The sequence below is a fragment of the Cavia porcellus genome, unplaced genomic scaffold, assembly GCF_034190915.1.
Source record: "Cavia porcellus strain 051 isolate PalLab524CR breed Dunkin Hartley unplaced genomic scaffold, mCavPor4.1 scaffold_11, whole genome shotgun sequence".
NCBI lineage: Eukaryota > Metazoa > Chordata > Mammalia > Rodentia > Caviidae > Cavia > Cavia porcellus.
In genome coordinates, this window is record NW_026947494.1 from 30991422 (window position 1) to 31018536 (window position 27115).

General features: G+C 36.3%; 1 protein-coding gene and 1 pseudogene across 5 annotated transcripts in view; one reads left to right on the plus strand and one right to left on the minus strand.

The window, feature by feature from the left end:
* Window positions 1-216: 216 nt before the first annotated feature.
* Wdr70 (WD repeat domain 70) overlaps window positions 217-27115 on the plus strand; it is a 305121-nt gene continuing 278222 nt past the window's right edge. For 2 of the 5 annotated variants that reach the window (XM_063258091.1, XM_063258094.1), the window contains exons 1-4: window positions 445-516; window positions 3495-3578; window positions 3943-4076; window positions 12731-12848. In XM_063258091.1, coding sequence (XP_063114161.1) covers window positions 12754-12848 — 95 coding nt within the window. In that variant the 5' untranslated portion in view covers window positions 445-516; window positions 3495-3578; window positions 3943-4076; window positions 12731-12753. Of the gene's footprint in view, window positions 342-444; window positions 517-3494; window positions 3579-3942; window positions 4077-12730; window positions 12849-27115 lie in introns of those variants that run through there. The other 3 variants (XM_023565260.2, XM_013152887.3, XM_063258093.1) reach the window with 3 other exon arrangements.
* LOC111756993 (U6 spliceosomal RNA) lies at window positions 12067-12167 on the minus strand (annotated as a pseudogene).

Sequence of the window (27115 nt, forward strand, 5' to 3'; positions counted from 1 at the left end):
CAGTACAGTCAATCCATCCACCCCTCCATCCATCCGCACATCCATCCATCATCTGTCCATCCATCCAGGGCTTTGCAGAAACTCCATATAATCTTTCCCTTCGCTGAATTTACAAGGGAGCCGTCTGGGTGGCATTTGTCCGCCCGCCCGCGAGGGCGGCGCTGGACCTCAAGAGTGCTTTCCTCCGCGGAGGGCGCCGCTCTTGGCGATCGCGGGGCCGCTGACTCTCAGCGGAAATACTTCCTCCTGGGTTTGCCGGGAGATTTCTGCAGTGTTGTGGGTTGTAACTGTCTGGTGTTCTGCGCAGAGGACGGCTATGGAGCGATCTGCGCCCAGCGAAGGTCGGTTGTGTAGGACGAGTCCGGGCGGGCGGGCGAGCGGGCGGCCATTGCCGGGTCGGGGGAGTCCCGGGAGCGCTTCACTAACGAGGCCTCACCTCTCTTGCCATAGTCACAGCCCCAGACGCGTCGGGACCGGACCCACAGCTGGCGGTGACCATGGGCTTCACGGGGTTCGGTGAGTGACGCTTCGGGCAGAGCCTTGCTTTTCCCCGTAAAGGATTGGTGAAGTTTAGGTTAGGCAAAGCAGCTGAAGTGTTCCTTGTGCCTTGCACCTTTTCGCTGTGACAGCTCTGAATTGCTTTAGCTCCAGTGTAGACCTTCTGTTCGTCTTCTAACCTACTGAGCTGTTGAGAGCAATTCAGATGACACATTTGAGAAACTTTGAGAGAAAAACTTTGGTTTTGTGACCCACTTCGTAGAGGACGCTTGCTGATGGAGGCTCAAGAGAGCTTCCTAACAGAGAGTTAAGAACTGATAAATGGGAATTACGTGATATAATGATTGTTTAATTTTATTGGTTGATGACTGATTGATTGATTAAAACAGGTTCTCTTAATGTAGTTCAAGCTGCCCTTGAACTTAATGTGTGTCCCAGGCTGGCCTGACACACGATGGGATCCTCTTGCGTCAGCCTCCAGAGCGCAGGGATCACAGGCGTGCGCCACTAGGTCTGGCTGGATACCTTTTGGTTCATCTTTTGCCTTTAGAATCTTCGCTTCAAGCCCAGCATAGTAACTCACCTGTAATCTCAGCAGTCGGGAGGCTGAGGCAGGAGTATCACTTTGAGTTCCCAGGGCAGCTTGGGATAAACACTGAGGGGGGTAAAAAAAAAACAAAAAGAAGGAGAAGGAAGAATCATCTTTACTTCAGTTCTTCTGTGGATCTTAGTCATGTTATGTTATGAGATAAAGTCTTAAAAATGTGTAGTCACTTGTTAAAAACATTACCAGTAATAAAAATCAAATGTAAATTGTTTTGCACCCCGTTTCTGTTATTAACAAATGTATCTAGAGTTCTTTCATTCATTTATTTGTTTAATTTCGTGAGCCACAAATTTGGTGTTGTCTATGTCATTACATGTATATAAGTACATGTGTTTATTTCATGTTTTTTGAAAGCTTTTCCCTATTCTAAAAAAATAAAGCTAATGCATTCATTGCAGAAAATCTAGAGAACACAAATTACAAAGAAGAAAGTAATACTGTTTGTATTCAGAAATAAAAACAATTTTCTCAGTTTTTTTCTGCTGTGAATTAGGGATATATTATGCTCATGAATAAATTAGTTTATACAGTGGTAGCGAATCTATTGAATGCATGCCACAGCAGGCTTTATCATTGAAAGATCTACAAAATTCAACCATCACTGAACATAATTTTAAAAACCTCATTTTGAGAATTTTCTTATGTTATAAAATGGTCTTCTAAAACATACATTTGTTTTTTCTCCAGGATGCTGGGGAAAACCCAGGGCCTCTACCTGTGCTAAACAAGAGCTCTTCCATTGAGTTTTACTCCTAATCCCCTAAAACATAATTTTTAGGGGATAGCATAGTAATAGCATAATTATTTCTAACACTTTTAAAAAACTTTCCCCTATATAATTTCTAATTGTATTTTTTTCCAATAATGCTGAAACATTTTTATGAATAATACTTTTTGTACAGAGATTTTTTATGTGTATTTACATAGAATACATTTCTAAAAGAGGGACTAGTTAGAAATATAATTCAGAATTATAATTGGGTATTTTTGATACATCTGATCATAAGGCCCTTCACAAAGATTGTTTCAGTGTGTACCAAACTCAACAGAAACAAAGAGAGCAAGTTTTACAATATCTCTATCAACACAGTATATAAAAAGCAAAAAAAAAGAAAAAAAAAACAAGTAAAATTTTGTCAGCATGAATATGAAAAATGTTTTCTTTTTACTTCGTATTTTAATAGGTCTCCATTCAACTATTGAGATTTTTTCCCAATTTTCTTGATCCTTTTCTTGACTTTCTGATGTCCTCTTTGGACCATTATGTCCTATTTTATTGCTGATAGTTAAACGTTGTATTTACTTGTTTGGGTTGGGTCTGTTTTTTTAAATGAGGGTCCACTGTGTTGCCTAGGCTGGGCCTCAACTCCTCGGTTTAAGCAAGCCTACTGCCTCGAGCTCCCAAGTAGTTTGGACTATAATTGTATGACTAGGGCCAGTGTGAGGATTTTCACAGGTTGGCCTTGAGTTGTGTTCACAAATACTTGGTTTCCATTCCAGTACCCCTTTCATTTACTTAGAAGTGAGGAGGATGGTCCAGAGGGTTAAGCCAATAGAAGAAAGTTGGTGTTTTTTTTTTTTTTTTTTTTTTTTTAAGACATGATCTTGCTAGGTTAGTTCAGGCTGACTTCAAACTTGTTGTAATCCTGCTACCTCCATCTCCTGAGTGCTGGGATTACAGGCATGTGCCATCATGCTGGGCCAGAAAGTTTTAAGAGTGTTGACAGTTACTGGGAATCAGTCTCAGTTCTACAATTTTACTTCTTTCATTTAGTGTTCTTTGGGAATTTTAGTACTATAGTTAAGATACTGCACTAAAGAAGAGTTACTATTTGTATTTTTTTTTTTGTCTTTTTCCTTTTGTATTTCTTACTGCTGCTTTAACAAACTAGCACAAATTTAGCATTTTAACACTGATTTACCTCTTAATTCTGTAGGTCAGAAGTTCATATGAAAGATAGGTGACGTGGCGGCACACCTGGTAGTTCCAGCATGCAGGAGGCTGAGGCAGGAGGAGTGCTGAAAGGTTTTTTTTTTTTTTTTTTGGAACAGGATCTTGCTATGTAGTTCAGGCTGGTCTTGAATTCACTATGTAGTCCAGGCTGCTCTTAGAACTCACTGCAGTCCTGCTTCCTCAGCCTCTTGAGCGCTGAAATTACATATGCCACCACATCTGACTAGTTTCAAGCATTTTAAATAAGAGATACTCAATCTGTAGTTAGTTATGATATTGTCATTAAAATTATCTTTTTTTGGTATTGTATAAATCTATTAGCGCTATGCTATAAAATAGATGAGGTGGTTACTGATAGGTCAAGTACCTTAAGTACCTAAGGTATGGTCAGCTTATTGCAGGATAATCATAGTCTGCCACTTTTTCCTGTTTTAGGGAAAAAAGCTCGCACATTTGACTTGGAAGCAATGTTTGAGCAAACTCGAAGAACAGCTGTAGAAAGAAGTCGGAAAACACTGGGTAAGAGGTTCATGTATTTACCCTATTATTATTTTATTTTTAACTTATTTTTTATTATTTTAAACATTGCATATACCTTACACAATAATGTTGAGAGTTACAAGATAGAAAAAGTTTCAGAGTCATAAAGGAGCATATGTGCCATTTTCTTTGGAAGGAGAACTTCAAGAACTTTTCATTTTCCTTTTAAACATGGTAAAAGTTGCATCTAACTGAGAGAAGATTCTGTATACTAAAATCTTTTAAAAATGTGTTCTATGAACAACCAAGAATTCTCAATTTATAGGAATCAGAATAGCAATTTCTTCATTACCATTCTTTCCATCTCTGATTCTCATTTCGTTTTTCTCTTTCCTGCTTACAGCGGAACCAGTGTTTGGAAGGCGGGGCCAGCTGTGCCTCTCAGAACCTTATACACTTCTGACTGTTGACCCAGACAGTATAGAAAATTGAGACACACAGTGAATGTGGCTGCTGCTGAATACCTGCTTTAATGAGGTGTATCAGGCACTTAATTTCCAAGCTTGTTTGATATCAGATGGTTTGCAATTCTAGACTACCTCAGGGTCTTCAGAGGAGCCTGAATCTTCTGCTTGCTTTGATTCTAATTCAGGCCAATCTTATACTAGAGAAGGAGTAGATATAACCTGATAGACCAGAAGGGACTCTCAGACATGATTCCTGGAAAAATTTAACTGAATTTGTTGTTGGTTTAAAAATGATAAGTAATTTAGGTACAACATTTAATATTTGGGCAGTGAAGTTGAAAATAAATATTTTTGTTTTTGGAAGATGCTGGCTTTCTGGGGGTGGTGCTGAAATGGCAGCTGTGTACCTACTCTTTTTTTTTTTTTGCCACTGAGCTAAATCTCCGGCCCCATAAACGTATTTTAAAACCATTATGACATGAAATTTCAAACCCAAAAGTCTGATGATGACCACCATTTATCTATCACTTAGATTTTAACTACTGTAAAAAATCATGGCTAGTGTCATTTCCACTTTTTTGCCTCCCTGATTATTTTGAAGCACATCTTGGACCTCATTTCATCCATAGATATTTTGAATATTTTTGTATATCATCTTAATAAGGTTCCTTAAATTTTTTAACCACAAAACCTTTTAAAAGATGGGAAAAACCAAGGTATTTTTCTTTTTCTTATAATTCCACCATATCTTGTCCTTCACTTCTGATAGCAGATGTGGGAAGTTTCCCTCAAACATCTGGCAGTTGTGATGTGGACACCAGCAAGGTTTTCCGTAACTGAGTTCTGTTTTGACACTCTACCTGGAAGCCACTGTAAGACTGCCTCCATTTCAGATGGTTAACACAGGTACCCACAGGTGGCTTGTACCTGTGATCCACTAGTTGTGAATGGAGTTCCCAGGTCCCCCACTTCATCTGATAATGTGCTGGGACAACTCACAGAACTCAGGGTAATACTTACCTTTATTGCTTTTAAAAGGATATTCTAGAGAATGTAGATGAGTATCCAGATGAAGTGGTACCGTGGTCAAACTATGGGGCCAAGAAGATGTAGGGATTCCATCCCTTCTTTGGATATACCAACTTCTTGGCACCTCCATGTATTCAGGAACTTAGTACCTTATCGAGTCTAGTAGTTTTCAAGAGCTCTTGTAAAGCTTAATTTCCAGCACCCTTCCCACTCTTTCTAGAGCAGTCTCATCTTGAAATTATCTAGGTGTCATACCTTAATTCACCTCAGTAGCATAAACACTGGTGTGATCAAAAGGAGCTGGTTTGTTGTAACCCCAGCATGTGGGAGACAGAGGTGGGTTGGAAATTTTGGGTTGCACCTGAACAACTCATCGAGATCCTATCTCACAGTATAAAAGGCACAGAGATGTAGCTCAGGTTGAGGGCTGTGGATTTAATCCCCAGTAAAACAAAACAAAGCTCGATTCAAGTATTAGATGAGATACAGAGATATACCATCTGAGGCATATTTCCAAATGTTTCAAACAGTTAATGTATCAAGGTTTCAGTGAATGCTTATATTTACTTGTATTTTGGTACTGGCCTTTGCAGTGAGCTACATCCCAACCCTTTTTTAAATTTTGAGCTTAAATTGCTAAATTGCTTAGGCCGGGTTCAAACTTGTGATCTTCTTGTCTCAGCCTCCCAGAGTGCTGGGACTACATGTGTGTACCACTATCTCTGGCTGGTGAATGCTTGTACCGTCAAAATATATTACTTCTTATATTTACTTCTTTAAGCATGTCATACAAAATGCTTTCAATAGGAATTGGTTTTATTAGCTGTGTAAGTGTAACAGTCTTCAAGAAGGTAGGTTCTCAATATTTATTTGAAGATATTGAATTTAGGCCTTTATAATAGTATCATTTATTTATATGTTTGTTTTCTTTTTGAGGGTCTTGCCATGTAGTCCAGATTGGCCTTTAACTCACTGTATAGTTCAGGCTGGCCTTAAACTTATAGTGATCTTCTTGCCTCAGCCTCCTGAGTGCTGGGATTATAGGCAGATGGTACCACACCCAGCTAGGTTTTTAATACTGTCTTTAAAACAGTGAAGTCCTACTTATTTGGAAACTTTTAAAAGAATTTACATTTGTTTTTGTGGTTGGTGATAGAACCCTGCACCTCTTGCATATGAGGCAAGTGCTCTATCATTGAGTTATAATCTCTAGAAATCATTTCATTTTTATTTATGTATTTTTTGAGACAGGGTTTCTGTATGTAGTTCAAAATGGCCTTGAACTCTATTACTTAGCCCAGACTGCCTGGAGAATGCTTTCAAATGGCACAGACCTTTGGAAAGAACATTTGGAATTGGAGGAACTACATTAACCTCATATTCTACTAGATTAGTAAAACTGGGTTTTTAAATTTCTCATCCTTAATTTCCTTGTCATAGGTGGATATAATTAGATAGACTTTAGAAGGTTCTTGAATAGATCAGGGCATCGAGTTTAGTACTTTGTAAACAGTGAAGTACCTTATGTATTTCATTTTTGATTCCTGTAAAGCATGTATGCATTCCACCTGAGAATTTCAAAGAGTACTAGATTTTTACATATTTGAAAAGTTCTGTGGTGTTTGTGGACTTAAAAGTACTGAACTTTCTTGATTTAGTATTATATCCTTAGAGCTGGATTGCTTTTTCTATGCCTGATCCAAGTGTGTGAATATACATTCTTCTTTTTTTTTGGTACTGGGAATTGAACTCATGACCTTGTACTTGCCAAGCAAGCGCTTATGCCACTGAGCTCAATCCTTGGTCCTAGATGTGTAATTATAAAAATTGAACTGCACTTTGAAAGGATTACTTAGCTTTAATATGTGCATGGAAAATGGTATTTGGAATAATTATTATAAGAGACTGTTTTTGTATTTTACTGATTTTAGCAATTAAATTAGAATTTTAGCAATTAAAATAGAATTAAAACTTGACTGACTTGAAAAAAGTTGACCAGTTGTCCTGTCGGCGTTATTAATCTCGTGATTGGGTTTGAAGTCTTCCTGGGTATTGAAATCACATTTGAGGAAACTAAAACTTCATTCCTTTAATGGCAGTTTGATTGTATGTGTGAGTATGAACTGTTTTGGTTGTTGAATACTCTAGTAGAAGGCTGAATTACTATAAAAATCTCAATAAAATATTGTGAAATGTCTCAAAGTTGTAATTGTACAAATTGTTTGGCTTTGTTTGATTTGGTTTGGTTTTTGTGAGACAGTGTCTTGCTTTGTAGTGCTCATTGCTCTTAAAGGCTGGCCTGGAACTCACTGGGATCCTCCTGCCTCAGCCTCCCGAGTGCTGGAATTACAGACGTGCCACCTTGCCTGGCTACAAATTGTTTTTTAATATCTCATATTCTTTTTTTTGTCTTTTATAGTCTTGAAAGCTACCATATTTAGGGTACAAAGATATGGACGCTGTTTTTTAGAACTGTTATACTATGAGGAAATAATTCAGAAAGAAAAATTTTCTTTTACTCATTTACTTACTCTAGGTGTAGCTGTATTTTGTGGATTATGAACTTTTTCTATTATGTGACTGGAAGAAACTGATAAAAATGATTTAAGATAGGATTTTAATATGTTTTCAATGAATGATCTACTGAGATTGAAAGGGGACATTGTTTCGATAGTCCAGCATTTGGGAAGCTGAGGCAGGATTGCCTGAAATTCAAAACCAGTTTAATCTACATGTGAGTTCAAGGACACCTCAAATTACATAGTAAGACCATTTAAAAAATTATTGTAGAAATGTTAGAAATTAGGTAAACTTTAGAATCTTTTTTTTCTTTATCTGGAATATTTTTCTTCTCTAGTTACATTTTACCTAATAAGCATAATTTATGTTTTACATTAGAGAGGGATTATTTCAGTACTTCATTGGTATAATCATTTTTCTTTGCCTGTGCTTCCAGATGGTTTAAAAAATGTAAATTGTTGTAATATTGTTCCTATCTTGAGGGTAAAACTTTATTCTTCGTTTACATCCTTAAAACACTTTACACAGAACTTAGTCCATAGTAGTTACATCTGTGAATGTTTAATAGAGAGATATAATTAATGTGATTAAAAATTCTCATCTATTTCAAATTAAATGTGAATTTTCATGAAATTGGCAGATCTATGAGTTTATAAATTAATGAAAGATTAAACATTTCAGTAAGATTTACATTCTATGGGTAAAAAAAATACCTCTATTAGAAAACACTTATTCTAACTTATAGTTCTAGTAATTTTATTTTCTTTACCTTTCATTTTAGCTCATTTCTTTGTAGAAGTTGCTAATGTGCCTGGCTCTGAAATTCTCAGATACTGAATTGCATTCTTAAAAATTTGCAGTTTGGCAGGGGGTGGTGATACACACCTGTAATCCTAGCACTCAGAAGGCTGAGGCAGGAGGATCACTGAGTTCAAGCCAGCCCAACTACATAGTGACACTGTCTCAAAAAAAAAAAAAATGTGCAATTTGTGTGAAGCCAGATGAAACTTGCTAGTTTTTTATAGTTTGTTGTTAATTTAGATAAAAGTTTCTTCCATATGATATACTTTTACAGAAATACTCTAAAGTTGGTAATTACTTGAAATAGAGAGGCAGCTATTATGATAAAAGCAGGTGCTTGTAAGAATAAAATATGTTGAAGCTGGGCGTGGTGGCTCATGCCTGAAATCCCAGCATTTGGGAGGTTGAGGCAGGAGGATCTTACAGGTTTAAGACCAGCCTAGGCTACAAAGTGAGCTCAAGGCCAGCATGAACTGCATAGAGAGGCCCTGTCTCAAAAAGACAAAAACAAAACAAAACAACAAAGAATAAAACATGTTGGAGAGTTGATTGAAGAAAACCATTGGTTTTTCAGTGTATTTGGCTCTCTCCCTGGTAAGAATGCAATAGTCTTATCTGTCAGGGTACTTTCAATCTGTTAGATTCTGATTTTTGTTCTTAGCCCATAATGAAAAAAACAAATACTTTTTCTTTAAAATGTTTTCTCCACTCTTCTTCTTCTAAGGAAGCAGCAGGTGGCAGCAGAAACTTGTTTCAGTTGAAAATGTTGAATCTTTCCTATGTTAAAAAAAAGAGGCTAAAATTTGTTTTATTTTTTGTAAGAGGCTAAAATTTAAAAAGTATAAAAAAATTAGATACTTCAGGAGAATGAAAAATATAATTTGTGTTTTTTTCACCAGTATTTACCCACTGGTAAAAAATTATGTTTAGTGGATGGGTCAGTTTCTGTACAACCAGGCCGATCAACAGCAGTAAAGAGCTATATTTGATAGGGTCTTGGAGAGGAAGCAAGCTCACTATAATATAATGTAGGTGATACTTGTTGGAGATGATTTTAGTCTCTAAGGAAAGTCTCGTCACATCAAGGAAGAATTTAATTGTGGAGCTACATTTCATTTCACTATAGAGGTAACTGCCTTTGTTAACTGGCAAGTTAATTTGTGTCTTGGATTCATCACCTAAAATTGAATTCATGGCATCTATTTCAGAGGTCGTTATTAAAGGATCAATTTAAAGGAAATGTTTAAAACAACTTTGTACGTAATAAGTTCTACGTGCATATTAATTGGTATTATTTTTAAGCTTCTTGGAAAGATGATGTTGGTTATTTGCAAAGAAACTTTAGATTTAATTACAGATGGTTCAGATAAGAAAAGAAAAGATGGTTCAGATAAGAATAGCTTCGTGGTGCAGTGCCTGCCTGGCAAGCCCCAGGTCCTGAGTTTGATTCCCAGAGCCAAAAAAAAAAAAAAGAAACTTATCTCCTGAGACAAGAGTGCTAGAATGGGACTCGTCTTAGTCTTGAAGTTTTTCTATTTCTTGTTTTGCCAGCTTTAGGGTATTGAGTTGATCTCCTAAATTGACTGTTTTCAAGATCCCAAGTTTTCAGAAGTTTCAGTCCTTTTGTGCAGATGAATGCATCACAGCCAGAAAGGAAGACTTACAAGTATCTGTTTTTTTTTTTTATGTCTTTTTTCGTTTTTATCGGTACCAGGAATCGAACTCATGACTGCCTGCTTGCAAGGCAGGTGCTTATGCCGCTGAGCTAAATCCCCAGCCCCTTACAAATACCTGTTTTTAGAAGTAAAAGAATGTCTATTCGTTAGACTTAGCCTAATATCTAAACTGATGTATTTCACACATCAATTCCAAAACCAGCCATTGGGCAATATATTTTGATGGAATCTAGCTTCCCCTCCTCTGGACATGGAGTGGCCCAGCCTTGGCTGAAGCACAGTGCTGCCACCTACATGACGAAAAGAGTGTTTTTAGTTTTCTTTCTTTTTTTTTTTTTTAAGCAAGGAAAAAATATAAATAGCAGTATGGTTGAAAGCTAATAATTTCTGCCTAAGTATCCTTTCCTAATTAGTGATAGAATTTGCTCTAAGTCTTAAGGGAAAGGCTGAATGCAGAGTGTAAATTTCTTCCCATTCACCCTACTCAATCCCCTTAAATCTAGCCACTACTGTTCTCCCTTTCCCCATCTTTCTCTAGTATATGAGTACAGAATTACTGACTCTTGGATACATCAGTGCTGTGAAGAATATGTATCAAAAGAGAAAAACAAAAAAAGGAGAGCTACTCTACTGTTTGTCTTGCTTCTTCCTGAAGGGCTTTTAAATCTTCCATGATTGACATGAAAGTTTAGTTCCTTTTTGTTTTGTTTTGTCTTGTTTTTCGAGATAGGGTCTTGCGATGTAGCCTAGGCTGGCTTTAAGCTGGCACAGCTCTCCCTTCCCTAGCCTCCTTAGTGCTGAAACTGCCATGCTTAGCAAGATGAGTTCCTTGAGGAGTGCTGGTTATCTCTTTGTTGTTGATCCTCCATGTTCTTCCAACAAAAGACTATGACTAAAAAATACAACATTCTAGTTAATAAATGCCTTTGCTGCTGCTTAATGTTGATGTATAGTGTTGTATTTTATTATTAAATGACTAAAAATGTTCCGGATGATCTCAAGTTCCAGAATATGGTAGCAATTGAGTACCAAATTATTCGTATGATTTTTTTTCCCCTTCTTGTGTACCCTCCCAGATGCTAAATGAAATCAGGAAAATCTTTCTTTTTCTAACATCCTTTTGCTATTCTAAAACAACTGAAGAAACCTAATGTAGTACAAAAGTTTTCATGATTTTGTTATGTAGTATGATAAAAAAATCCAGGGTAGGAACTTCAGAAATAAACAATGTTAAGTAAATTACTTAGCATCTCATGTCTGAAAACATTTTTATTTATTTATTTATTTTTGTCTTTTTCCTTTTTATCGGTACCAGGGATCGAACTCACGACTGCCTGCTTGCAAGGCATCTCATGTCTGAAAACATTTTTTTAAATTTATTTATTTATTTTTGTCTTTTTCCTTTTTATCGGTACCAGGGATCGAACTCACGACTGCTTGCTTGCAAGGCAGGTGCTTACGTCGCTGAGCTAAATCCCCAGCCCCCTGAAAACATTTTTAACATATAAACCTTTTATATCTTTTTACAAGCGTGTTCATTGATTATATACTATTCACATGCTATTTTTGCTTAGCATATCTTAATATTTTCCCCAGATTTCCATCTCTTTATTGGCTGAATTGTGAATTCTATAAACTAATTTTTAGTTTTTTTCTCAATATTGATCATTTAGCTTGATTTTTTTTTTTTTTGTACTGGGGATTGAACTCATGACCTCATGCTTGCCAGGCAGGTGCTTATGCCACTGAGCTAAATCCCCAACCCTTTTTCTGTTTTAAACTGTAGTGAATTTATAGAAACAAAATTTACCATTTTAACTATTTTTAAGTATATACTGTCATGAACCATCACCCCCATCTATCTCTGCCACTCTACATCTTGTAAAACTGATGTTCTACACTTACATAAAAATTTATTTTTCTGCCCTATCTCTTGGCAATTGGCTGTTGTAGTATAATACAGTATTTGTATTGGTAGCATATAATATTTATCATTTTGTGACTGGTTTATTTGATGTAGTGTAGGGTTTTTTTTTTAATATGAAATACTTAATGAATTTGCGTATCATCCTGCATGGGCCATGCTAATCTCTGCATTGTTCCAATTTTAGTATATGTGCTGTTGAAGTGAGCACTGGTGTAGCTTTGTATAGATTTATTCAAGTTAACTTATTACAGAATTTCCTTTTTTATGACTGAATAATATCGCATTGCAAGGGTATCAATTTTGCTTATCTATTAATCTATAAATGGGCATTGTTTGCTCCCACATTTTACCATTGTGAATGATGCAGCTACAAACATGGGTGTACAAGTGTCTTCTTAAGATTCTGCTTTTAATCTTTATTTTTTTGAGATAAGGGCCTGCTTTGTCTTGAATTCACTTTGTAGTCTAGGTTGTCCTTAAACTTGCAGTGATCCTCCTGCCTTAGCAGGAGGCAGGCACGCACAGGTGTGTGCCACTAGGCCCAGCTAATTTTTTTGAATATGTACCCAGAAATAGAATTGCTGGGTCACATACTAGTTTTGTGTTTATCCCTTCAGGGAACTGCCCTAATGTTTTCCACAATGACTAGGTCATAGGTTAAGTTTTTGCAGTTAATGGAAATGCCTATCTCATTTTATGACTGTATTAATTTTCAGTCTTTCAAACACTGATAAATACTAAAGTCTAATAGTTGGAATTTTTTCCTTTTAGAAGCAAGAGAAAAAGAGGAAGAAATGAACAGAGAGAAACAATTAAGACAAAATGAAGATACTGAACCAACACCGTCAGGCTCAAATGTGGTCAGAGATTGCTCAAAATCATCATCCAGGTACTTGATTTTCTTAAAATGCTTCTGTTAAACTGACATGTTCTAGATTTTCATAAAACAATTTAGGCAAAGTTCCTGATATTAAAAGATTGCATAGGGCTGGAGATTTAGTTTAGTGGCACAGTGTCTGTCTGGCAAGTGTGAGGTCCTGGGTTCAATTTCCAGTACCCCAAAACAAAAACACAAAACCAAAAAAGTCATGCATAATTTTTCATCAGTTGTATATCCTTAGGTCAGAAAAATGTCTTGTGTCAAATTTGGAATCAATATAGTTTTTAAAACATGCTCCAGATATAGTACTAAAATCAGTGCTTTCTGGATATAAAACATAATCATGTAAAATTAGAAAAATGATAGGCTTGTAGTTTTTCTCATGTTGGCTTTATATCTTCATTCATGATAACTTTTTTAGGTAGGATACTTTATATACCCAGATATACGAATAGAATATAAATAGAGATACATTATAAAGTTTCCTGAATTATGGGAGAAGGTAGCCATTATAATTACTGTAGAGTGAAATTTCATAATGTGTGAATCATAGTATTAAAAATTTTAAAAATTCAGATTCATAGATATCAGGTCTACATAGAATAATATAAGAAATCTGATGTTTACATTTTTTGTTTTTGTTGTGTTGGGGAAATAAACCCAGGGCCTCTTGCATACTGTAGGTAAGCATTCTATCACTGAGCTATATCCCTAGATACATTTACATTTGTCAAATTAGTTCCATAAACTTTCCATTGGTCACAGGTAATATGCTGGACAGGGTCTGTCATTGAATTGACTTTTTATTTTTTATTTTGTTTTTTCAGTATTGGGTATCAAACCAGGGATACTATATTCCCACTGAGCTAAAATCCCATTCCCTTTTGTTTTATTATATTTTAGGGGGAGGAATTTGGGATGGAACCCAGGGCCCTTCCCCTGAGCTAACCCCCAGATCTTTTCCTAAGTTGCCCAGAATAGTCTTGAAATTGCCGTCCTTTTCCTTAGAATCTTGAATAACTGGCATTACTGGCATGTGCCACTGCTCTTAGTTTTTTTTTTTTTTATTAAGTTTATCAGTATGTTTTAAGTATGCATAATGATCACATTTATCATAGGGAATTTGTACCCTTACATGGTATAACTTGATTCTTTCTTTTTCCTATTCCCCTACCCTGCTTTCAACCCTTCTTCCTCTCCTTATTTACAAAAGTTTTGTTCTGTTTTTTCCTCTTCTCATTTTTTTCTTTTCTCTTCCCCATCCCTTTTCTGTAGTTTCTTTTCTCATTTGAACATTTGTTTCCTACTTCATAATCTCTATTATACATTTTAGTTCTTATTTACACTCAGCTGTTTGAATTGACTTTCTTTTATTTTTGGTGGGAAAAAAGTCCCAAACCTAAATATAGAAAATATTGTTTAGAGTATGTATTATCATTTTTTTTGCTTACCTATTTGCTTGTATATCTTTAGCATATTAGTGCACATTAATTATATAAAGTAATAGATTTTATTGTGACATTTCTATGCATCATACAATGTGAAAACATGACCTTATTTAAAATTTAAATTTTTTTTTTTGACTTTTTGAGATACAGTCTCACTTTTTTCTTTTTGTCTTTTTTTTAATCGGTATGGGGGATCGAACTTACGACCACACACTTGTAAGGCAGGCGCTTATGCTGCTGAGCTAAATCCCCAGCCTCTGAGTCTCACTTTGTAACGCAGGCTAGCCTTGAGCTTGCTGTGTAGTCCAGGTTGCCCTCAAAGTAGTGGTGATCCTGCCTCAATTCTTGAGTGCTAGGATAACAGGTATGTGCCACCATGCCTGACCTAAAAGTTTTTATTTATTTATTTTACAGTGCTTTGGGATCACACCCATTGCCTTATACATGCCAAGAAATTGCTTTTCCACCTGAATTGTATTCCTAGGTCTTATTTACAATTTGTTTCTTTTAGCCAGGCGTGGTGGCTCACGCCTGTAATCCCAGCACTCGGGAGGCTGAAGTGGGGGGATCATTGCGAGTTCGAGACCATCCTGGGCTACTACAAAGTGAGCTCAAGGCCAGCCTGAACTGCATAACGAGACCCCATCTCTAAAAAGGACAAAAAAACCTCCAAAACCCAATTTGTTTCTTTTTTGTTTTGCTTGGTAGTCCTGTCCAGCTTTAAACTCCCTGTGTTAGGCCAGCCTTGAAGTCGAGATCTCTCCTGCCTTAGTCTCCTGAGTTCTGAAGTGTGCACCAACATGGCTTGATTGTTTGTGTAGGAAAGGTGACTAGGATTATAAATCTGATTCTCCATCTTGTAACAGTATGACCCTGATACCTCTTGGAGTCTTTTATCGGGTATCTTGTGCTTTTTTTTTCTTTTTCTTTGGTACTGAGAATCGAACTTAGAACCTCACGTTTGCCAGGCGAGATGCTGTGCCACTATATCCCTGCCTCTTTGTATATATTAATGAAGAGCAAGGTTACCAATTGTTTTTCTGTCAAAGGCAGATAGTAAATATTTTATGCATTAGGAGACATACATATCTCTGTCTTAGCTATTCAGCTTGTTGCAATTCATATATAAAGGAATTTAGATTGTATTCCAAAAGAACTTTAAAAATAAGCCACATTCCCAAGTTAGCCAACCCTTGCAATGGAGTGTCTTTTCTTTATTTACAAATACAAATTCAGTTTTCAATTGTCTGCTGTTTCATATCAATTAAAGAGAAATGTTCCTTAGCTGGACAAGGTGACAAATGTCTTGTACAGTAGTCCCAGTATTTGAGAGACTGACACAGGAAGATTGCCTTTAGTTTGAATTCAGCATGGACTACACAGTGAGTTCAAGGCCAGCCTGAACTGCAGAGTGAGGCCCTGTTTAAAAAAATAAAAACAACAACAACAACAAACAACAGCAACAACAAAAGGAAATGATCTTTTTTTTGAAGAACTTTTAGTGTTTACATTTAGTTTCTTTTGATGTAATTTAAGATGTCAAAATCAACAGAGCTTTTGAGAATTCATCATTATCTTAATTTTTTTAAAAAGTAGACTGTATTTATTGAGAGAAAGAAAGCTTTTGTCTAAGAGAAAGACAGAAGGGGTCCTTTGCAGTTGCCAAGTCCTGTCTTTTCTGGGGACTTTTATAGAGTAAAACCACAAAGTGAGGCAGGCAGGTCTAAGGTGGCGAAAACATGGGAACTCACGAGGCAGGTGAGCATGAAGTGAGACAGAACTATGGTCAACCAATAAGATTAAATGCTCAGGTAAAATTAATTAAATCAGGGACAAATGGGGAAGCAAGTCAGGTAGTAAGGGGCATATATACAGAGCAGTGACTCCTTCTGTAGGGAGTTGGGATCATGACTCCTAGCTTCCTCAGGATGATAAAGAACTATTTAGAATATCAATCCTTAGGATGTGGGTGCTTTTGCTTGATCTTTTGTGTTGAGGTCTGGCCTATAGCACAGGTCTCTGTCTCCTCAAGCTTGCAAGGTATTTGGCCTTCTGCACTGACTCCTTCGAGGGCTTAGCCCTATCTGACTGCCTATAATATTTCTACCTAACTCAGTTGCCTATAATAAAATCCCCCCTCTGAAGAAGTAACATGGACTGCTGTGAAAGAGTAATGGTTGATGACCGATCTGGCTTCTTCAGGCTGAAGGGGGTTGTAGTTGTTGATTGGCCATCAAGGATACACTGCAAAAGTTCTATCTAATGGCCCTCCATAGATAATCAGGCATTAGGCATTAAGTCTGGAGCAGACAAGTTTGTGTGGACCAAATAATACAATTAATAGGATACTTATGAGTACAGTTAACAAAAATTTCCACCATGAGGAACTAGTAATAACTTCTCATAGAGAGAACAACGATAACTTCCAGGGAATTTTAGAGCCTGACATGTCATTAATTTGTCATTTAATATCTTGAACAGCTATTGCAATATTCAGAAGGATCAAGGATGTATACTCATTTAGTTTTTACTAAATTAGACAAGTACTTCCTGGGCTGTTAGAATGTCTAACGCCATCCAATTTTGGAGGATTGTCTGTTTTATTAATTTTATTTATTTTTTTTATTTAGGAGAGAGAGAGACTAACTACAGTGTCATTTAAGGCCCATTGGAAATAGTTAAGGCCTCAGTATGTGTCATATAACCTTTTCTGTGAACAAAATGTGGTAGATCTCAGTAAAAGGAATCTAAAAGGAATGGAGCATATTTGTTATTGGTTTTATGTGTATGATGACTTAGGATTTGGTACCTTTAAGCCAAGAATGAATCAAATGCATATAATCAAAATATATATACAAAGGCACATATTGTCAAAGCATGAGCATTTGAGCTGGCAGGTAAGTTTAGAAACTATTTCTAATGCATAACAATTGTAACTCATTGGCTCTTAGGTCCTTTTATTGATGGAGTCTGACATTTTGCCATAAATCCCTCTAGCATTAGTTATGATTATTATTATAATTAATCTCTAAATTTGATAGCTTATGATAACCAGATTAATATATTATTTTGACAAATGAAAAACTCTGTTCTTAAGTTTTTATACATGAACAGCAATATGTACTGGATTTGTAAAAATCAGACTCAGCATCACTTTGATTAGTTAGCAACCTGTATATCTATTACAGTATTTAGACAAGAGAAAAACCTCTCCAGGATTAGAGTCAGGATTTTAGACATAACTAAAAGGAATGAGTGAAGAGAAAGTTATCGCAGTTACAGTTTAAACAATATATATTTTGGTGACTGCTTATTGAGGTACAGTGCCTGGAAGGAAGATCAGAGTTGAGAAGGACAAAGAGATCTAAGAAAAGGGGTAATCGCATAAGGATTATAATTATATCTGGAGCATAAATAAGAATTATCTCTTAATGTAAAGAAAGTTTCAACATAAAGTAATTCTGACCATTTTTTCTCTTACAGTATGATTTTAGTTGTAAAAGAACATCATAATTAACTTCCCTCTGTATTCCATTTTGACTGTACGGGGTAGGTAGGCCACACACATGTGCGGAGAAATATCAAATGGTTCTTTTTAACATGGAAGTGTCAAACATCTTCTAGTGCTTAAGAATGCATTCCAAAGGAGTAAGGGGCTTTGGCATTGAGGTCCCCATGTCTGTAATGTAAAAAGCAAGGTGTAAGAGTCTAAAACGTTTTTTTAGTACCAGGGATTGAAGGACCTTTTGCTGAGCTATATTTTTAGCCTGTGTAAAGTCTAAGATTGAGCTATCTATGCAAAAAGGAAATAATTAGGGCCTCTCTTTCTTATTTCTATTTGATAAATGTCTGCAAGGTGTTCCTAGGGTTGATTGTACTCCAAGGCAGATGGATGCCCTTTGGCGAGAGTGGAAGAAAAATTCAGCCAACCTTGTACTGGCGGACAATCTTATCTTCCGAGGTAGCTTGTGAACTTTGTTTCCATAAGCCTATTTGTGACAGGAATGCTTAAAGAAGGAAGCATAACTTTATAATAAACTATTGTTTCTCTTTTATTGTAAAAAGATGAATTAGAACACTCCTGCCTGTTCTGTGAAGGAGATTCTTTTGGAAATAGATAAAGACAACAAATAAACTTGACAAACTCTGTTCTGAGCCCTGGGCAAAGTCTCCAAGGCCTTTTGTGTCCTCTATCTAATTACCTAGGCAGTCTTTGCTAGCAGCAGGACATGGCTATGCTTATTTGAAGCTAACAGGTTAAACATATTTATCATTTATCAATTACATTTTACCTGTTAGTAAAGGCCCATCAGTCTTTTATGTACACAGAAAAGGGTAGCTAAAGTCTCTCTTAGTTAACAAGTGTAAGGCACAAATGTGAATCATTTCCTACTAGTTTCTGTGCTATGTAAACCGTTATTACAGGCTGCCTCAGTCTAATTTCTAAGAGAGGTAGTCTAACTGCCTGAAAAGTTTGGGGAACATCTTTAGTTTACTAAAAGAGAGATATGAGTAGATAGGTAAGCATCATGAGCCAATTTCCACTGAGGATCCTTTTGGTTGTCCACCAGAGAGTTGCCCTGGCCATGAATCCTCAGTTGGTCTCTGTTTCTGTTGGCCCACATAACCAGAGGTCAGTCTCCAGAAAGGAATCCAGCTGTCTGTTTGATCAGCATTCCATTGGCCATTGGGTTCAATGGGGAGTCACCAAAGAGATGCTGGGGAAACCTGTCCCCTGCTTGAAGAATGGCAGCTGCTATAGGAGCAATTAATTAGCTGGCAGAGTAATCACTGTCTGTCAAAGTTCTTTATAAGGGATAATTAAAAGCCTGAGCAAGATCATCACCTTGTGCTTTATAAATTTACAATAAAGGTTTTAAGGTCCACAACTTGAGAGACTGGACCACCTCCTTAGACTAAATATGTTTTGGTCCTGTAAGTGTGCTGCTTTTGGAAATAGTACCTTTTGCTTTCACCCAGAAGTTGGTTCTTTCCATGTGTCTCAGGTTCAGTCTCTGGAGGAGACTTGCCCAGAACACTAAGTGGGAACACACTTTATGTGTGTTGTCTTTGATGCGCAAAATTCCCATGTCTCATCTGACCCAGAAATGGGGTATGTGTGTCTCATCTAAGATGATTTCCCTGTCTTTGGCATAGCAAATGCTCATTTTCTATGGATTTAACTGAGGAAGAAAAGGTTGAAACAGTTCAGAATTTTGTTTCTAATTTTACATGCCTCTGAAAAGGAAAGTACAAAGTTGGGAAAACGATTAGAAGTAAAGCCAAAGAAAGGAAACTGCAGCAGTATAGGCTTGAAATTTCCTCCAAAGTGGAGAGGAGGATCAGAGCCAGTCTCAGTGAAACCTGTCTTCTGAGTCTTAAAGAAGAGCTACCAGCCCACTGCTTTTTAAATGGTGGAAGGAAACCCATATTTTATTATAGGCATGTATATTTTCTAAGTCTGAGCTAGATTTTATTTAAAACCCATTTTATAGAAGTATAGTTTACAAGAGGTGTTCTAACATTACTCTCTTTAGAATTGTCTAAATAAAGTCAGGAAAGGAGTACCAGTAAATTTACAAACTAGTTTAATTGCATCATGTACAAGAACAAAATCTTATAAATGCCCCATTTAAAAAAATTATTTAAAGAAAGACTAAACAAAACAGGAAATGGGTAGAAATAATACATACTTTCAAAGAAAAAATAAATAGTAAGAAATCACTAGTTGATAGTAACATATTGTCCTCTTACAAATAGTTGTTCAGGATACAAAAGTGACACACATAAAGTAGAAATTCAAACAGCAAGACTGCAAAGAGTCCTGTTCAGCTATCCAACAAAAACTTAGAAATATGGTTATCAATCCTATACACTTAAACGTACATGCAGTTATCCATATCTTCAATTATGTTGAGATTAAACAAACCAAAGCAGGTTAACATCTCTCTGAACAAAGAATAATAGTATTGCTGGATTTCACATCATGACTCTACGGGATCAGCACTGGGTACTGTAGTGTCTCTTTTTCTTCAGAGTATTAGTTCATTTCATCATGTGTCATAAGATCAGTTCTTGTAAACTGTTTTTAGGTTCTACACATGCATGAGTCTTAACATGTATTTCTATCCTTTCTATATTAGAGGGAGAGACAAAACAAAGCAAGACAAAACAAAACATATTCCTATAAACATATGAAACGTAGAAGACATACAAAACCACTGTGAAAGGAGTTCTATCATGGTTACTGTGTTGTCTCTTGTTATTGTCAATAGAATTGGCTATATCATCAGACATAGTATAATTGAATCTTCCGTCTCTCTCTTCTTGAGAGGTGCTTTCTTTTATTAATCTACTTATATCTTGCTTTACTTGGTTAAATATTTCATTTTTGAACTCGTCTATGAGGTCCCGAAGATAGCTCTTTGTGTCCACTGATGCCGTGTTTGATATTGCATGTTTGCTGTCCTCAATCTCTTTTGTATTTAACTTCCCTGGATCAGTGTTCTCAGGGTTGGGACCTGGGGACTTTTTCTTGTTGCTTCCTCTTCTCATATTTTTTGCTTCTTCCATACAGGCATGTAGCGGAGGTCCCAGTCCCAGTCCCTTTCTTTGTTGGTTATGGTCCTTCTGAAGTGCACTGGCTAGGTGATCCTGCCCACTCCAGTGTGCTATTGAGGTGCAAACAGGGGCGTATGCTGACCTCTCCCCTCCGGGTCAGTTAACCTGCTGAGGACTTCACTGCATTAGTGTGCGTTGTACGTAGGGAATTGGTTTGGAACAACTTATTGTTGTTCTCTACCTGGGGTACACCAGAGGTGTATCCCAGGCCAAGCATACCCCACCAATCTCGTCTGGGAAGGGAACAACTAACTGAAGTCGCTGCTGTTCCTTGTTCTTGCTAGTCCTACCCAATTCCAAAATGTCCCCTTTTCCGTGGAAGGGTTTTATTCTCTGTACTCACCGCAGGTCATTGCAGCTCCGTTCTCTGTTGGACTTGCTGACCTCCAACTTCAGTGTGACTGTGGTTCCCGTGAGTTGAAGCAGCAGGAATTCAGGTGGCTCAATGAGTTGCGGCCACGCGAGTTCGGGCTCTGCAGCGGAAGCACTGAATCTTAGCTGTTCCAATAGTAGCACCGAGATTGCATGTTTGACTGGTTCTTCTCACTTTAGTTTCTTCATGCGTGGAGAGGATCTATTTCCTTCTGTTCAGGACTTCCCACGCTGTGTTATTTTGGCATCTAAGTTGACAAATCATCTAAGAGCTCTCAAAGAGCCTCTGTAATCTGCTCTTATCTATCCGCTATCTTTACTGGAAGCCCCCACTAAGTTGACACTCTTAAGAGGAAGCAGTTACCATGCCGGAAACCAACTGCCCCACCCCAATGCCCCATGTTTTAACTTAGATACATCATCATTTTAACAAATCTGTATGAAACAAAGCAATTATAAGCAATGGACAATGACAAGGTACAAATAATTGTAAGCAATGGGCAAAGTAAAATCAAAATCTGAAGCATAAAAATCTGTTAACTAGAAGAGTCCCAGTCCAGAGTCTGTGAAACAAAAGCAAATTCTTATCTCTGTCCAGTGATCTCAGTGGAAGACCTCCAAATGATACAGAGGAATGAAACTCCCAACCATTTATATGTACTGTAGAAGTTTATGTTTTCTAAAATCAAAGAATGGACTTTAGGAACATTGGAGGTTAAGAACAGAATATATTTATTGAAAGAAAGAAAGCTTCTGTATGAGAGACAGACAGAAGGGGTTTCAAGTGGGTTGCCCTACCTACCTTTTTGACAAATAATGATTCCATTAATTGAGAATTGTTAATAATTCTATTAGTTCTGTTTATTTTGTATTTTTCTGCATACTGATCATATTATCAAAGATCCACCATTGCTATTGGGAGTAAGTTTTATTGTTATGACAAAACTCAAACATTCTAGCATCAGTGAGCCCTGAGGTCAGTTTCTAGCACTCCAAAAAACAAAACAAAATTTCTAAATTTAAATATTACTTTTGCCACTGGTGGTTTAAATTGAAGAATTACTATCATCATAATTACTGTAAAATAGGAAAATGGAATTTATCATTGGGGAAATATAATAATACAAATTTATTATTGTATTTTATTGATCAAAGAATGGAAGTTTGCTTCCTACTGTCTCAGAAAGGCCTCCACAGAATAATACATGGCAAATGAACAGACCTGTTGAAACTTCAGTTGGTAATATATTAATATCAGATGTATTAGGCTGATTTTTCTGTGTTTACTAAGGGCTCTTTAAGCTTTTTTTTTTTTTTTTTTTTGGTGTTTTTTGTTTTTATCGATACCAGGGATTGAACTCACGACTGCCTGCTTGGAAAGCAGGCACTTATGCCGCTGAGCTAAATCCCCAGCCCCTATTTTTGTGCTTTGAATTGTTAACTGTAAAAGCAAATTTACTGTGGCTAAGTTTAATTAAAATTTGCTCAAAGCCTGTTTAAAGAAATATATGCATTTTAAGAACTTCTATTTTACTGCAAAATGTAATCCAGGATGTTTCTACTTTACTGGAATATGTGACCTGGGCATGGTGATACATGCCTGTAATCCCAGCACTTAGGTGGCTGAGACAGGAGGATTACTGCAGGTTTGAGGACAGCTTGGATTACATAGTGAGTTCAAGGCTAGCCTGAACTACAAAGTGAGACCCTGTTTCAAACCAAACCAAACCAAACCAAACCAAACCAAACCAAACCAAACCAAACCAAACCAAACCACAAATGAAAAAACAATGTAAAGTTGTTTCTTGAATTTAGTACCTAGACAAAAAAAAATCTTTTATAAGTGCTTTTCATACTTAAACATCATTGGCCTTTTTGGCATGGTTTCTAGAAAGCTTCATGTTCAATTTTAGTATTTTTTTGTGATTATCTCATCCTCAAACTCCAATTTAGGAAACTTGACCAATAACATTGGGCAATAAGAGTGGGTTAGTTACTTCACAAAGCTTAAAAAGAGGATAGAGTTGTGATTTTATTTTAAAGACAACAGTGATTTTGTTTTTTTCTAAGGTTATTTTTTCTTTTCAAAGATGAGCAAATAAACACTATCAAATTTTAATATAAGGTAAGTGTCAACTTCTGTGGGTCCCTAAAAGTACTGCTGTGCACTGACTGTGGGAGACTATCTGTATTGGTCCTAAAAAGGCACATGGTGCTGGGTGTGATGGTGCATGCCTGTAATCCTAGCACTCAGGAGTTTGAGGCAGGAGAATCATTCCAAGTTTGAGATCAGCCTGGGCTACAAAGTAAGCACAAGGCCAGCCTGAAGTGTATAGTGAGACCCTGTCTCCAAAAGACAGAAAAAAAGGGTGGGGTGGGGGCGGGGACATGGTAACTATTTTGTTGATGGAGGAAACAACTGATTAAAGGGAATTCTCTTTTGAGATCTTGTAAGCCAATACATTTTAAAATAACATACATGAAATTGCTCATAGATAAGGACCTTTATACCAGTGACTTATCAAATGTTTAATAGTTTTATTTATTTTTTTGTCTTTTTGAGACAGTTTCAGTATGCACTTCAGGCTGGCCTGTAACTCACAGGGATCTTCTGCCTCAGCCTCCTGGTTCTAGGATTACAGGTGTTCACTACCATTCCTGGTGCTTAATAATTTTAAAAACTCTCTGTATATTAAGATAAAAGTGAATATAAACAATCAGAAAACCATCAGATTTTATTGGTACATTTATTTTATTGTACCCAGAGAGATCGTTTTCCTGTCCTTATTGCAGTTGAGGAAGAGTTATATTTGTTTTTTAATTGTCTGCTTTACTTTCTTTTTAAAAAACTTTTTAATTTTTTTTATTTTAAAGAGGGTAAAACAAACCGTAACAAAACAGAACAAAGCAGATCAGAAGAAAACAATGTAAGTGACACAGATTTCAAAGTAAGACAACAGGAAATCTACAGTTGCTACCATAATATCTCTTATTTTCGTCTAAGTAGTTGTTTATATATTGACACACAGTGAATTTACACAAACAAAATAGTATAAAGCTGGTCAGAATAGAGTAAGGCATTACAGGCCTTCAGAGCCAGACAATAGGAAAATCAGCAATGGCTACTGTAATGTCTCTTGTTCTCTTCAAAATAGCTGTCCATACCTTTATGTATTTTGAAATTAAACATACAAAATAGGCTAAAACCACTCTAAACAAAGAATAAAATCACAATGTGATTTCACAACATGATGATAGGAAATCAGCAGTGGTTACGAAAATGTGTCTTTTTCTTCAAAGTAGCTGTTCATGTCATGCATAATACAATCAGTACTCGTACACTGTTTAGGAGAAGTTCTCAGCATGTATAAGCTTCTACATATACATCTATCCTTTCCGCATTAGAGGGAAAAACAAAAAAACAAAAGAAAACAATTTGCTAGAAAAACAAGAAACAAAAAAGACAAACAAATAGCAATAGCAAGGAGCCCAAAACAGTGATGACTTGGGCCTTCAGAACAAGGTGGTAGGAACGTAACTAAAGTTGTTATTTTACATAGTGATCTCCAGAAGAGTTCTTCAGATTACCAGACACAGACATGCAAAATTGATCCAATCCTATGAATGTCAACTATTTTGTTCCAAGGACTAATAGAATTTGTAGCATAATCATCTTAGATATCTTAAATGTGATTATACAAATTTAGATATTTTTCCTTTTCCCTTTTTCCCTCTCCTTTTCCTGAGATATAATTTTTTTTTCCCTTTGACTGTTACCCTTTTACAGTGTTTTTTGAGGATTTTATGTCTTATATACTCTTAACATTTCTTACCCTGGAGAAACAATACAGTATTTACACATGTGAGTTTGATTTATTTCACTTATGAGTACAGTCTCAAGTTGCATCCATTTACTTATAAAAATCACAATGTGATCATTCTTTATAGCTGAGTAGTACTCCATTGTATAAAAATACCACATTTTTTTTATCCACTCCTCATTTGTTGGACATTTAGGTTGTTTCCAAGATCTGGCTATTACAAATTATGCGTATATATCACTGTGATATGATGTTTTCAGTTCTTCTGGGAATATGCCCAGAAGTGGAATAGCTAGGTCAAATAGGACTTCCAATCCCAGCTTTTTGAGGAACCTCCAGACTGACCTCCACAGAGGTTGTACCAGTCTGCATTCCCACCAACAGTGCAGAAGAGTTCCTTTTACCCCACAGCCTCTCCAGCATTTGTTGTTGGTAGTTTTCTTGATCCTGGCCATTCTTTCTGGAGTGAGATGGAATCTCACTGTTGTTTTGATTTGCATTCTCTAATAACCCCGTGATGCAGAAAATTTTTTCATATATTTATTTTCTATTTGTATTTCTTCATCTGAGAACTGTGTAATCATCTCAGATGCCGGTTTTTGGATTGGGTCTTTGAATTTTGAGGTCTGATTTTTTTTTTTTTTTTTAAATTCTTTGTGTTTTAGATAGAAGTCCTTTGTCTGAGGGACAGTTGACTGAGATTTTTCCAAAATTCATAGGTTTCCTTTTTTACTCTGTTGCAGATTTCCTTTGCCATGCAAAAACTTTTTAAAAGGACAAGATCCCAGTTGATTGATTCTTGGAAATAATTCCCCTTGCAGTTTGACTTTTGTTCGTGAATTCTCTGCCTAGTAACTGCTATGTCTTCAAGATTTCTATCTACTTTGTCTTTCAGCAGATTTAGTGTTTCAGTTTTAATATTTTGATCTTTGATCCATTTAGACTTTAGTACATGGTGATAGGCATGGGTCTAGTTTTAGTTTTTGGAATATAGAGAGCCAATTTTTCCAGCATCACTTATTAAAGAGACTGTCTTTCTTCCAGTGAACATATTTGGCCCCTTTATCAAAGATAAGGTGGCTGAGAGTGTTTGTAGTTGTAGTTGTATCTTCTAATCTACTCCATTGATCTTCAGATCTTTTTTTTATTGCAGTATCATTCTGATTTTATTACATTAGCTTTGTAGTATAATTTCAAGTCGAGGATTGTGGTGCCTCCTGCCTTGCCTTTGTTGCCCAGAATTGCCTTTACTATTCTAAGTCTTTTCTGGTTCCAGATGAATTTTAGGACTGATCTCTCTAGATCTGTGAGGTATGCTAGTAGTATTTTGATTGGAGTTGCATTAAATTTGTATAACAATTTTGAGAGAATAGCCATTTTCAAAATATTTGTCCTTCCTATATGTGAATAACAAATGTCTTACCATTTTCTGAGATCCTCTTCAATTTCTTTTTTCAGGGTGTTATAATTTTTACTTTATAGATCTTTTCCATCTTTTGTTAGATTGATTGCTAAGTATTTCATTTTGTTGGATGCTATTGTGAAGGATGTGGCTTCTCTTATTTCTCTCTTTGTGAGTTTATTGTTTGTGTACAGGAATGCTATTGATTTTTGAGTTCTGACTTTGTATCCAGTTACATTACTGAATTAGGTTGTTATACCTAGGAGTTTTTCAATGGAGTTTTGGGGTCTTCTACGTAGAGTATCATGTCATCTGCAAATAATGATAGTTTAACTTCTTCTTCTCCTATCCTTATTCCTTTTATTTCTCTCTTTTGTCTAATTGCTCTGGCTCCAGCACCATATTGAATTGGAGTGGCAATAATTGACATCTTTATCTTATTCCTGATTTTAGGGTAAAGGCTTTCAATTTTTGATTTAATATGATGCTGGCTGTTGATTTGTCTTGGATGGGTTTATCATATTGAGATAAAATCCATCTGTTCCAATTTTCTGTAAGGTACTTATCATAAATAGGTTTTGGACCCTGGCAAAAGCTTTTTCTGCATCTATA